Below are 14,005 nucleotides of genomic sequence, written 5' to 3' on the forward strand. Positions count from 1 at the left end.
CTATCAAAAGAGGATATAAAACCGTAGTTGATCGAGTTTTTGAAACTTTGAATGTTTGAATTTGACTTACGCTTACGTGCCAATTAAATTACACATGCAGTATGTTCATTTATTCTTTTTCACGGCTGTGAAATTTACAATGATAATCTTTGCGAGATAGATTTGTTGTATTCTTTTAGTATGATATTATACTTTTTGGTTAACATTTTTATTTCGTGCAGATTTTAATAATTGCGTGCGGGTACATAAAATTTGTGGTGTAAAAATAAAAATGTAAGGAAATCGAAGTGATTTTTATTTTTGGTAGGACATTTTTATTTTGACCATATTATAAAGTAAGATATAATAATAATGTGGGGATACCCTAAGGCTTTCCATATCTGAGCAGTATCATATGCGAAGTGGGCAGGATTTTTAAAACAGTACTTTTTTAAACATTTTATAATTAATACATCAAAGAATCAAATATTACATCTACTATTGTACATTTGTATCTTAAAGTTTATGATTTTTTTAAATCACTTAATTACTTATCAGCTAATCATTGTAAAACATCAAATGCAAATAGGTGTATATTATATACACAGATAAATAGCATACAGAAAAGAAGATTGAAGTACTTGGTTTACACGTAAACGAAAACTTTATGAACAAGCTATTGAAACCTAACTCGCCGATCGAAGTTCACTTCCGGCGTTTTGTCAGATTTTGGTTTTGCCGCATGTACCGTCATTTACAACACGATAACTGTTATTATGCGTGTGATCAAATCTTCCTGTGATGCATATTGCTTGACTTGACTTAACAGATTTGATTTAAAACGAGATTTGAATACATCTATCGTGAAATCAGATGAAATTGTCAAGCAAACATTTAGCGGTTTTCTCTTGCTATAAACAGCTGTTATCAGCTTGTTATATCTGCTGAACGACAGCAAAGTTATTTTTTATGTAAAGGAAAAGATTGGTAAGTGCTAAAACAATGGGTGATGTTTTTGGAGAGATGCAATAAAAATATATGAACAGCAGTGCCAGTGGTCACTGGTTTGAAATTTTAAATTGATACTGTTAATTGTGGTTTGACGATTTTGATTACTCAATAATTATCAGAATCCTTAGGAAAGTCTTGCGTAACGCGATGGGAGAAATAATGACAGACCAGACTGGAACTTGTACACTGGCCCTCTGAATCTTTGGTCAGGTGCTAACCGTGCTATAGACTCATAACCCACTCAAGCTATTTGAATTGTTCCGACTGCCACATTCCTCCCCTTTAAATGATATTTGCAAAGATCAACTCAGGTTTTTTCCCTGGACAGAGTTAACCTGCCAGTTCCAGGGTTTGGCATGGAACCAAATGTAATGGGATGGTAGAAATAATGACTGACCAAATGGGGATTCGAACCTAGGCTCCCTGAATCTCTTATCTCTAGATAGGTGCTTTACCCATTGAGCTATATCTGGCACCAGTATTTGAAACAGTCTGACCGTCACACTTGCATATACTCTTTCTGACCGTTTAACTTGTATGTTTTTTTTCATATGCTTAGCTTAATGATAAAAACTGCATGTTTTTATAGCAAGATCATCTTTGAAAATCTTCAAAGAAATATTTTGAAGATATTTTTCCCCCTACATCTTTGAAAATTAAAAAAATGATAAATGTGTATTTAAGATGAAATACATTAAGGGCTAGGACATTCTCTTGTTGCAATTCATGTTGAACAGATGACACTTTATTTTGCATAGGATAGCCAGTAAAAGGCATGTCCATCCACAACATTCTGATCAGCAGGACCAGTGATGGTCTTCTCCTGACTGCAAACACTGACACCAGGGGGTGTAGTGATCCAGAAGAACTGAAGAAGAGTTTCAACCAAGCTAAGTTGTTAGCCAGGATCAGTGCACGGATACCCGATCGAGCAACCTATGTCATGGACCAATTTGCAATACAGTGAGTTATTGGAGTGATTATACAAGAATTTTGATATTGCTACATACACAAAGCTCCTGCATTGTATTTGAAATATGCTTTTGTTAAGTAAAACTAAAATTCACCAGATTTCACCAGAAAACAAACACTATCCATAAAAGCACTGAAAGACCCCCATAATTATCATTAAAAAAAGAAAGAAAGAAAATTATTTTATCAACTTGAGAATTATCTTCCTGTTAGCAAAAGATCTGGTAATCAGGTTCTTAAAAGTATATTTACTCGTATTTAGCAAATTGACCACAGTGGCTTGTCACAATGTTTTTCAACATTTTATATCTTCCACCTTCTATTCAATTAAATACAATATTAATTATGATGGTATATTTTATTGTATAGAGGTGGTAGATATTTAAAGTTGAAAAACTTTGTGACAAGCCTCTGTGAATTGACATGAATGACCACCTAATCTATACAATTAAATACAATAAATATGATAGTATGTATTTTATTGTATGGAGATGGTAGACATTAAAAGTTGACAAACTTTGTGACAAGCCCCTGTGAATTGACATGAATGACCACCTAATGGACAAATGTCCAAGACTTTATTTGTATGACAGACTTCACTTGTACATGTACATAACGATGTGTGCTTTTAAATACAAAGATGAATCATATTGTACAATGCGAATATGTTTAATTTGATTTATCTCCTCCTTTTCCAGCATGATATCGGCCCTCAACTTGACCTACTTGGTAATATGTGACAGTAACTACCCCAGCGTGCTCGCCTTTGCCTTCCTGGACGAGGTGCAGAGAGAATTTTTACAGAGCAACGAGCGAAGTCATGTGGAATCTGTGACACGACCTTACGCCCTGATACAGTTTGGTGGGTGAAGAGATACATGTACCCCTGAATCAAGTATCGCACATACATTGTTATGACTTCTTACAGAAACATATCGCTATTGCTTTTATTTAAAAATACATGTTGTATTTGCAGATGCTTTTTTTTTTCATGTTTATGTATGTATTATTATAACAGTAACTTTATCTGAAGAGTCAGATCATGTCAAATTGCCAGGTCATCAGATTAAACGAGACACAAAACGTCAAGTTAGATATGATGATCCACTCCTGGCAACAAGTCAAAATTTGGCCTTCTGAATCAAGTTACTATATTGTATTATGAATTGATTCTAGATTTATTATATAATCTTCCACTATAAGGTGGAAATAACAATTGATAATTGTAAGTATATGGTGCATAATTAGGGACTTAGATGGGGCTCAGACAAAACACATTGTTTTGCAAACAGATACACATTATTATTTTACAGATACAGATAATCATTGTTGTGTTTGCAGACTTTTACAGATTTGTTTTTACAGTTAAGCTCAGATACACACCATTTCTTATTAGCGATACCGGTAAGCACCGATTAGATACAATAAATACGGGAACACATTGTTGTTTAAAGCAATATGAGCTGCAATTTTCATGCTGGTATTTTTTTTCACAAAAATGTTATTTTCTACTAGAATGACAAAAAATATCATGGTTTATTAATTTCTGTTAGCCTTATTTTTGTTGGAAAAGCTGTAAAGGTCAAGATCTAGTAAATGTAAGGTGCCTATCGGTTTATGAAATTCAGGATATAAATTCTTTTAATGATGCTTCATAACAATATCTTTGTTTGATAGGGTGTACCGGGGCTTAAATTTTTGGTAAAAACAATGAAAAATCATGTTTTAAACAATCGTTTTCTATGAAATATGAAGGATAAAAGTAACAAATCTTGGAGTTTTGTCCATTTTTGACTAATGAAATATATCTTAGATTGCCTACAGTCTCTCCAAAAAGGCATTATACAAGCTCTAGACCTCCTCTTTAAAATGATGTCAAATTAAATATATGTACCAGGATTACTTTTCCCGCGATTAAATATAGAATGTCAAAATATTGTTTAATTTTACACATAATTCTTTAAAAGCCGTAAAATACGGGAAAAAAATTCATCAAATCAATTATGACGTCATAATGGTTCTAAGCCTTTATTGAAGCAAACTTGAATTATTGTCGTCCTGTACAAAAATTAATCTGCTATATATTCCTTAGAAGAGAAATCTTTCTTCTGACAAAAATAAATGATTTTTTAGAATCTTATTTATCATAAAAGTTTAAGTTTCATGCAAACTCAGCACACTAGCAGGGTTTTGCAGAAAAATAAATTTCTTATAAATACAGCTCATATTGCTGTAAGTTTTTTCATATAAGTCACAGATACACATCATAGTGACACTGGTATTACAGATAAGGATTACAGGAACACATTGTTGTTTTTACATTGATTACATTGATTACAGATAAGATTGATGTTATTATTGATGATAAGCAATGTTGTTTTTACAGACACAAGCCTTCAAAAGATTAAGCAGAGATACAACAGTTCCCGTTCACTGCAGAGCAAGCTGAACCTGTCACAGCTGCAGGAGGAGATTAGGCTCCGCCCTCCCCACATGATCACCCCAGAGGAGCTCCGCCCAGGGGGAGGGGCATCAGCTGACAGCTCTAATGACATTCAAACTCATTTTACTTTAGGTATTTCAGAATCATAGATATTTTAGTACATGTACTATGATATCTAGACTACTTTTACTTTAAACAATTTTAAGTCATCTCTAAGATTTAATAGATGTACCTTAATAGAGACATGAATATGGAGAGGGGGTCTAAAATTTTGTTAACTTGTGGTTGAAATGGTTAAATTTAATGCAGTTATTTCATTCACTTGACTAGTTTATTGAAAATTAGAAATAACAGTTTGCAATTTGCCATACATGTAATTTGTCAAAATTTATTTGTATGATTGAGATAAATATCTTATTTTGATTCCAGCCATTCCAAAGAGGTATGGCAACTACCTTCCCATTAATCTTCTGGTGGTTGTGTCCATCTGTCTGAACTGTTTGTGTGCCTTTATGAACTTCACCAGAGGAATCACAGTTATCAATGATGCACATATAGAGGTAAGAAAATAGGACTGATAAATGTATTGCCATTTTTCTCCACTGACAGGGCAAAATTTTTAATAAATTATCTTTTAAGTTTCTCTACCCAAAAAATTTCAAATTATAATTGGACAATTTTTATTGCAAGATTTAAAAAGTGGAAGATGGTAGTAATGATTTGTTTTCGAATGAAAATGAGTTTTTTCCCTTTTCTATTTGGTATGTGCGATGGAGATTGAGAAACTTATCATTAATTTTCTGTTGGCCTAAAAGAGTAAAGTCATCTTTGATTACAGAGCAAATAACACTCAAATTCTCATTATGATATTAATAAACAAAAAGTGGTAGACATTTTAATTTTTTTTTTAAGTTTATGTTTTTAGAGAGAAAAAACCCCCAAATTTTTCTACCAAAATAAAATGAACATTCAAATGTTACATATTTATGTTCAAGTTCTAAAGGTTAATTGATTTCGTGTTCCATGTACATGCATATGTTAGAGTGTATTAATTTATTGCAGGCATTTGCTCAGATCTTCCATGTTTTATCTCTTATGAATGACTTTGCTGTTGTAGAAAGATGATTATGTTTGTATATCATGTATATAGTGCATGTATTTTGACTCTTCACATTTATTTATTTATTTATTTTTAGGACTTTTCAAAAGACCATTATCAAAATGCAGCTAGTTTCATCTTTTGCAGTTTTCTACTACTATTCCAGGTATGCTCACTGGACGGTAAAATTTGTTAAAAAAATCATGACAGGTGAATTGACGTTGGATGTTAAAGTATTCACTGCAACAAAAGATTATTCCTCTTATTCTGTCTATATTATTTCTCCATTAAGCAGTGTTGTTGCTTAGAAAGTCATGAATTTTTTTTTTATTTTATTTTTTTTTTGCGGGGGGAGGGGGGGTAGTTATATTGGCACATTTTCATTTGAACTTGTAATATGAATACATGTAGAAAATAAGTTGAAATAAAAGTACTTCATCAAACCTTCATCGTATAAAAAGTCTTTAAGTTGATTACTGTTCATCAAAATTAAATCAAACCCTTATGTGCAAAAACATTTTATTTTTTGTAATTCTCCTTTTTGACCTGTAATTGTAGATATACCTTATGTGTTACCCCCGCAAACAGAGGAAGCCCCTGGCGTGTGCCACCCTGGGCAGTGTTTGTTTGTGTCAGCTGTATCTATGGGAACTACGAAACAACGTACAGATCTTCTTCCATGTGACTGTCGCGTGCTACGGAACGTTTGTGATATTTACTAGACCTGTGCAAGAGAAACTACCCCAGTACACTCTATAGCAGTAGCACAATCTACGAAATTTATGCTGATTTAATTTAATTTTTCTTCACTTGTTTGTTGCATTTTAGTGTAAAGAAATTATTTTTGAATGTTTTTTGCATGGTGTTTTGAAGTTTATTATTCTTGACAATTATAGAAAAAAAAATTGATAATCATTTTGATATTAATCATTTTGATTTTATTGCTCAAGTATTATGATAAAGTATGGGGTACACATATATCTTTATGCTGGTAATTACACCAAACAAGACAGTGAATAGAACCCTCTATGATGCTATGTGCCCAATGGTTAGATCTAACTTTGCAAAAAAAGTGGGGGGGGGGGGGGGGTCACCATGGTTCCGACGCCTATGCAGAATACTAGTAATTTTGCATACTGTATTTAAAAATTTAATTTTATGGGGCAAAAAAACATAAATAAAAAGAATGTAATTTGTGTAATTTTCCTTCATTTGTTGACTTTTTATTTCTTATAAAAATGCAAAAGATAGTTTTGTGTTATGATAATAATTCTTATGTGATAACAGAAAGAGAAATGGGAGAAAGAATATATTTTTATTTTCAAAATTTCATCACAAAGTGTATTATAAATGTACTGTAAAACCAGCAATTCTTGTGATGCAGTGATAAATTATTTTTTGAGGTTTTCTTGTTTTAAACTGGTGTTAGTACTGTTTACATGTTTATTTTGTTGTAAATGGGACCAATTATGATATTTTATCATCATGATGCCTTTCTCTTTGATATTCAATCACAATATTTTTATGAATAATTGAAATTGTCCATTATATTATAATAATCAATCACTTTGAGTGAAATTTGGAAGAATTAACGAATGATATTTTACGTTATGTAGATAGTCAGTGACATAAAATGTCTTTAAATGCATCATGCGTTTGAGTATAATATTTATACCTTAAAACCTTGAAAATAAGCTGCTTATTATTTTAAGTTTTGGTATGAAAGTGGGGGTTTATTTTCAAAACCGGCTTATTTTTCAATTCAAAACTTTCAAATCGCAGCTTATTATCCAAACAAAAAACAATAAATTGTAATCGGTTGATTGTGAACTACTTGTTTGTTCTAAAATTAGGATATCCAAGTAAACATACATATCTTCAAGAGTTAAATTAGCTGCAAGTCTGTAGCTCCCGGTCTGAAAAAAATCGGATGGAAGACCTGGCCCCAAGATCATGAAGCAGTCTTAGACTTAAGTCAAATTTTATACACTGTCTTATTGTCTTGCGATTGAAAACATCGAAGAAATGAAATGCTATTGGAAAGTGTCTCTATATTATGTTGAAAGTTACAAAGTTTAAGGGTAATTTTATGACGTTTAATAATTTTATAAAAGATTGCAATTTAGACTTAAGTCTAAAAATGCTTCATGATCCTGAGGCCTGTTTTATGTGGAGATTTTTTATTTGACATATTTACAGTTTATTTATCATTGTATCGGTCATAATAAAAAAAAATACTTTTAATTTGGGTGACTTTTTCCAGGTGTGTTATTCCACGTGGATCGTAAAATGTTGTTTATGATAAAGAAGCTTATAATTTGAAAAAGAGGTCGGTTAGTTATTTTTTATGTTGATTGAATTATCTGCCCATCTCACAGTTCAGAAGAGTTTCTTGAGCAGGATTTTACTTTAAATTAAGAGGGCTTTATAGTTGGGGTATTTTAGGCTATATTTACCTCCTTATGAAGAAGATCTCTGTATAGAGATACAGGAAAAAGCCAAAATTTTAATTTTAAAATTCCAGATATCATATGCCAAAGTTTGGGACAAACCTAATGGTTGATTTGCATGGTTACCACACAGCCTCCATAAAATTAAACTAAAGAAATTCTCTTTCATATTCAATTGTAAAATATCTTTAACATGGCGGCCATAATTTATAAATGACTGATAAAAATAGTGATATTTCCATCACCACATGAATATATGCTTATTTTGTTCACAATATCATCATGAAATGAATAGATTTTTTATTGTTAAATGGAAAGTTTTGTATTTAATGAAATATAAAGATCAACGTACTTGAGGTTCATAACACCACCTACTGCTGATATTTTTGTTCTACCTAAGAATCAACGCGGGTTATGTATTTTTTTTCTGTAATGTCGCTACCTTCATATTCCGAATGAATAACCAAATAAAGCATTTTATTGGTTAAATAAACATGTTCAGATAAAAGTGTCATTGTAACTTAGGGCAAATGATTTCCATTAGTCACCAGTAAGTCTGTATCATCCAGACGTTTATGTGTCTATCTTCACACGTCTGGGTGATATTTTGTTGTTGTCACCATGTCTTTGTATTCACGGATATTGCATTTATTTAATTACTTAAGAAATGAACAAAATAAAACATCTGGTGTTTTCAAATTATGGCCCCATATGATTTAGGTGTGCCATCAATAGGAGCTTAAACCTAGAACAATTTTAACAAGACATCGGACTTTCGGCATGAACTATCTATTTTATTGTATCGAAACAAGTAATATGCACAGATTGCGTAGTTTTAACGCAAAAGCCATATCGTAGCAGCTAGCATAGCCGCTAGGTCGTAGATATCTAGGTCTATTGAACGGACCGCTAGGTTAGTCGCTAGGTCTCGGGTTTGAAGCTGGAAATATTCAACTAAATACTACTTACATCGACATAATTTGTTAATTTCAAGCGGCAACATACATGTTAAAATTCATTATAACTTAAAAGATGAACAAAATATCGCCAAGTTAAAACATTTCATGTTTGTTACAAAGTGGAAACTAAGGTGGCCACCTTGAATTTGATGCTTGGCATAAAATATTTAGGCTACGAATATTTACGGCTAGGCTAGCTAGATTACCGATCAACTACGACGCTCTATGTAACAGCTACGATCTTGAACGCAGCCCTGGTTAACGATGAAATAGACTAGCAGGCCTACGTCACATTGCTGTTTGACACAGCTACCCAAAGTCCAAGTTCTTGTTAAAATGGTTCTGTGAATGCTATTTAAAAATGAAAAGTGTGTGATGCAAAAATTATGTTTGAACTGATGTTCATGTGAGCAATGTGACCATGGGCCTCTTTAAGTCTCGTCAAGATCCAGTAAATGAAAAGAGCCTATATGTTTCTTTAATTTGGGATAGTGGAATTCTTTCAATGGTGCTTCACAACAAAATAAGATCTACCGCTTGATTTTAAGATAAATGGTGTTCTACTCTGTCATTTTTATTAAAGTATGAAGGAAACTAGCTTCAAATTTCGGAGGTTTAAAAATTCTCTTTTTCAAATGTTGACGAATGAACTATATCCAGAATGCCTTTATAACATTCTCTTTAAAATCGGCATGTATAGAATTTGTTTAACCTTTTGTTTGAAATGATATTAAATGAAACAAGTGTCTGGGTTACTTTTTATAGCATTTTCAATGAAATGTAAAGTAAATGTTTTTATATCATTCTCTTAAAATCATTAAAAACGTAAAAAAACAGTATATCAAATCAATCATGGCGTCACCTTTAAAGGTGCACGTAGCCATAAAATTAAGAGCCGTTGAAATGGAGACACAAGAGCTTTGGTTAACGATGATAAATTTTTGTAGCAATTTTCCCACCACCAGAAAAAGACAGGTTCGAAATTCAACAAAATGTTTTGTTTCTTAGAAAATGAATGAAAGTCATAATCACATCCGTAGGCGCAATGTTGTCGTCATCCTTGTTAATTTTGTTGCAGTTAATTATCACTTTTGTCGTCAAAACTGCCGCCGTATCCACCTCTTCTATTGCTTTCATGGTTTTTGATCTTATCTTTTGCTAGCGTTGGCGATATGATTCAATAGTCATTTTGTCATCATTGTTGCGTTGTTTTTTGTTGTTGTTGTGTTGTTTTTTTTACCCTATTCGTGATGTTGTCGTCGTTGTTTTGTTGTTTTTTTTCTTATCGTGCTGTTTTTTTTTTTTAATTTAACTGATCGTGCTGTTTTCATTGATTTTTTTTACTTTATCGTGTTGCTGTTGTTGTTATTTTTTTTTTTACCTTATCGTGTTGTTGTCATTATTATTTTTGGTTTTTTTTTCTTATCGTGCTGTTGTTATAGCATTGAATGATTTATTTTTGACGTCGTCGTGTCAATAACTGCCGTCAGGTGAGCAGACAAATTGAATAACGCGCGTTACTGATGAAACCAATTATTTACTTGAATAAATCGATACAAATTGCAGATCACGGAGGGAGTAAATTAATAACAGCAAGAATAGCTGTTTTAATAAAGACCAGTTTAAACTGGTTATCACATAGACTGTTGAGTTGAGATCGATGAGCATGAAAAATATAATCCATGAAAAAAACCCTTAATGGTTTTTTTTACAAAGATAATCAACTTTTTTGTTGAAGAATTGTAAATCATAGTGTTTTGACAGCACGTATGAAATATATATTTTAACCGATAATATAGAAAGCAATATTTGAGAACTACTTATGTAAATAACATGTAAATTCATACGCAGTGATTAGGTGTTGCAGTCGTCTTACCAACAGACGTGTCGCTAAATTGCCATCACCCAGTTAGTTTAAAATCCGTGCATAAAAACCTTTGTTAGTGTAAGAGCAATGTAAACATAAAACATATTTACACCGCACACAGTGCGGGGTTCGGCTGGACCGAGGTCCAGAGGTGGCTGCTACCCACCTCTCCCCTGCACTGCGACTATCCATCCATGAATAGTCGTGCCATGTTCATGGTGCCTTTCAGTGCTAGTCGGCAGAGGTGGCTCATAAATCCTTTATCCTCTATGACTACTGTCTTTAAGGTCTTGGTGTTTTGCTCACACCAGCCCCCTCGCGCCCCTATCGCGTGTCCTAGCACTTCTACATCAGTGACATTGAACATTTTCCTTATCTCCTGGCCAATGTGAGCGTACTTGCAGTACTTAGCTAAGTTTGCTCTTTGTAGTGATGGGCCTGCTTCCCATATCACTGTGGGATCTAAAACGACCGCCTTTTTGTCTTTGACCAGGACGAGGTCCGGTTTCCACGTCTTGTTCTGAACGTCAACTATTTTGGGCTCAAAGCATACCGTCCAGCCCTCACCCTTGCACTTTTCCGCCACACAGTTGACTATAGCATTGTGCCGACGAATCCTATAGTCTTTGACTTTCGGGCAGGCACCCGAGATGTGTCCCATTGTCTCAACCGTTTGATGACAATGTCTGCAGCTGACGTCGCCAACTGCTTTCGTGCGGGCCAGTGTAGCTCTACATGGGTACGTATCGGCTCTCAGACTCACCCCTGTGATATAGTCAGCCTCATTGAAGTAGTTGGCGTGCGGATTCATCCAGGTGTTGCTCACCGAGTGTCGGAAGGTCTTAGCTGCCTTGCCGATTTTGAGCTTTTGTGTAGCTTTACTAACAAGCTTTCTCCACCGTACCTTCCCCTTGGGGGCATCAGGAATCTTAAGCCCAGCTTTATCAGCCATGTTTTCGACCAAGGCCCGGGTCTGTATGACTTCCGTCATTCGCCGGATCTTGGAATCACTAGACCGACATATACCGCGAAGCATGTTAATGCGTTGCGCAGGTATACTTTTTCTGAACTCCGGAAACCCCATGCCTCCTTCTCCTCTGCTCAAGTAGAACAGAGTGGTAGGAGAGCAGTCCGGTAGTTTTGCCCACCTTCTGATTGCCGCTCGGACTATCAAATCTAGCTTTCTTAGCACACACATCGGGTAGGCATCCTGCGTAAGGGCGTACGTCAATCTCACCAAGGCGTAGTGATTCAAAAGAACCAGTTTTTGCCTCGGCTTCAAATGGGCACCCCCGATACTTTCAACCATACCCTCTAGCTGGGCGACTATGTCCTTACGGATTTTCGTCACCCAAGGACTCATCTTCGAGCCAAGGTACTTCATGCAGCCATCCGGGGGGATGACAGGGACTCTTTCACCCTTTATAGCTACCTTGGTTTTTGTCGTGTTCACTGTGTAACTTTTACTCCCACATGGAGTAATGCAGGAGGTTGCAGACTTTTTGATGTTTAGCCTCATTCCTGTCTCGCAACAAAACTTTTCTACCAAAGCCAGGTTTTCATTCATTTCGTCCGGGCCTTCTGTCATCAGAGCATTGTCATCTGCGTAGCATAGCGACTCAATGCGGTCGCTCTCTTCGGGCCCAAATTTATAGCCATTGTTCTGTCTACCAATGACCTCCAGCAGGGGATCCATCGCTATGTTGAATAGCAGAGGAGACAGAGGATCACCTTGCTTGACGCCCCGGGTCATCGGGATTTCTCCCGTCTGCCCAGCGTCAGTTTGGAACACCGTCGAGGCCCCATCGTAAAGATCAGCAACGATGTCTATGAAGTGTTCTGGAGACCCAAATCGCCTCAGCCCAGCAATGAAATGCTTATGTGACACCGTGTCGAAGGCTTTAGCGAGGTCCAGGAACGTAACACAGAGCTGTCGTCTCTCTTTCTTGGCGTGGTGAATCATCTCGCTTAGTAAGAACGAGTTTTCAGAACATCCGCTTGCGGCTATAAAACCCCTCTGTCGTGGGTTTAGGGCACAACTGTCTAGCACTCTCCTTGCCAACAGGCTAGTGTAGAGTCGTAGCACGGACGACGAGATTGTCAGGGGCCGCCAGTTGTTGGCGTCCTCCAGCCCATCGTTACCTTTAGGTAGCAGGATGCTCCTATTCCCTTTGAAGATCTCTGGGACCTTCTTTCTATACAAAAACGAGTTGAATAGATTCACCAAAATGTGGCCTTTAGGGTCTTTCGCCATCACAGTTTTTAGCTCGATTTCATCTGGCCCAGCTGCTGAGTCCTTCTTGGCTCGTTTGAATGCCGCACGGATTTCATCCGTGGTGAAGGGCTTCAGCAATGCGAGTGGGTCGACTTGTTCAGCTGGTGGATACGAACTTAGATCCACTTCTTGTGATACTCCCCCAAACCGCTCCATGTAGGTGGCCTCTACAAGAGTGGGGTCCAGTTCACATTTGCTCCCAGTCTCTTTTCCATCCAGTAACAGGGAAGTCAGCGCCTTTTTATCCTTCCGATACAGTTGCTGGTGCTTCCTGTACATATCGGCCTTCTGGCTAGCCCGTTTTCCAACCGGTCTGCCAGAAGCCCTAGCCCTGCCTCCTTGACGTTTCTTCGAGCTGCCCTTACGAACAGGGCTAGCAAAGAGCCGCGCAATCTTGTCAAGGAGTGACGAATAACAGCTCTCCGAGTCTTCCCCCTCCACGAGGCGTAAGAGTACCTCCGCACTCTCCCCGACGAGTGGTCCGCCCTCTAGATTTATTGCAGCCTTCCAGTCCTCGTGACTGGGGCCCTGTTGCGAACCATGAGTCGGTGTCGCAGTTTGCTCCGTGGCAGATTTCTCTTTCACGGGCGGTCTAGATTGTTGGGCAGCCTTCGCCAGAGCGCGCCTTTTGTCGCTTATCTGTTTCAGGGTTTTACTCTTCAAGTGCTCAGAGATAGCCTTGTTAATGAATTTTACACCTTCGAATTTGCTCTCCAATTCGAGGAGCAGGCCTATCTCTTCGTCAGTCGTGCTGTTGTCATTATTGTTTTTGTTGTTTATTTTACCTTATCGTGCTGTTGTCATTGTTGTTATATTGTTGTTTCTTTACTTTGCGTGCTGTTGTCATCATTGTGTTTGTTTTTTGTTGTTTTTTTTAAACTTATCGTGCTGTTATTATCGTTGTTTTTTTTTGACCTTATCGTCATTAAAAACACAATATAACATTGATA

At 36.1% G+C, this 14,005-nt stretch overlaps 1 protein-coding gene across 2 annotated transcripts; it reads left to right on the forward strand.

Moving 5' to 3' along the window:
- Positions 1 to 683: 683 nt before the first annotated feature.
- Positions 684 to 6,560, forward strand: LOC128162101 (vesicle-trafficking protein SEC22a-like). Of its 2 annotated transcripts, none has more exons than XM_052825301.1 (7): positions 684 to 966; positions 1,754 to 1,953; positions 2,661 to 2,824; positions 4,349 to 4,537; positions 4,835 to 4,965; positions 5,602 to 5,670; positions 6,063 to 6,560. In XM_052825301.1, the coding sequence occupies exons 2-7, from the start codon at positions 1,766 to 1,768 to the stop codon at positions 6,261 to 6,263; spliced, it is 942 nt and encodes a 313-aa protein (XP_052681261.1). In that variant the 5' UTR covers positions 684 to 966; positions 1,754 to 1,765; the 3' UTR covers positions 6,264 to 6,560. The 2 variants fall into 2 exon arrangements, with proteins under 2 accessions (XP_052681261.1, XP_052681259.1); XM_052825299.1 differs by having other exon boundaries at positions 1,749 to 1,953; positions 6,063 to 6,559.
- Positions 6,561 to 14,005: the final 7,445 nt, after the last annotated feature.

The sequence above is a fragment of the Crassostrea angulata genome, chromosome 9, assembly GCF_025612915.1.
Source record: "Crassostrea angulata isolate pt1a10 chromosome 9, ASM2561291v2, whole genome shotgun sequence".
NCBI lineage: Eukaryota > Metazoa > Mollusca > Bivalvia > Ostreida > Ostreidae > Magallana > Magallana angulata.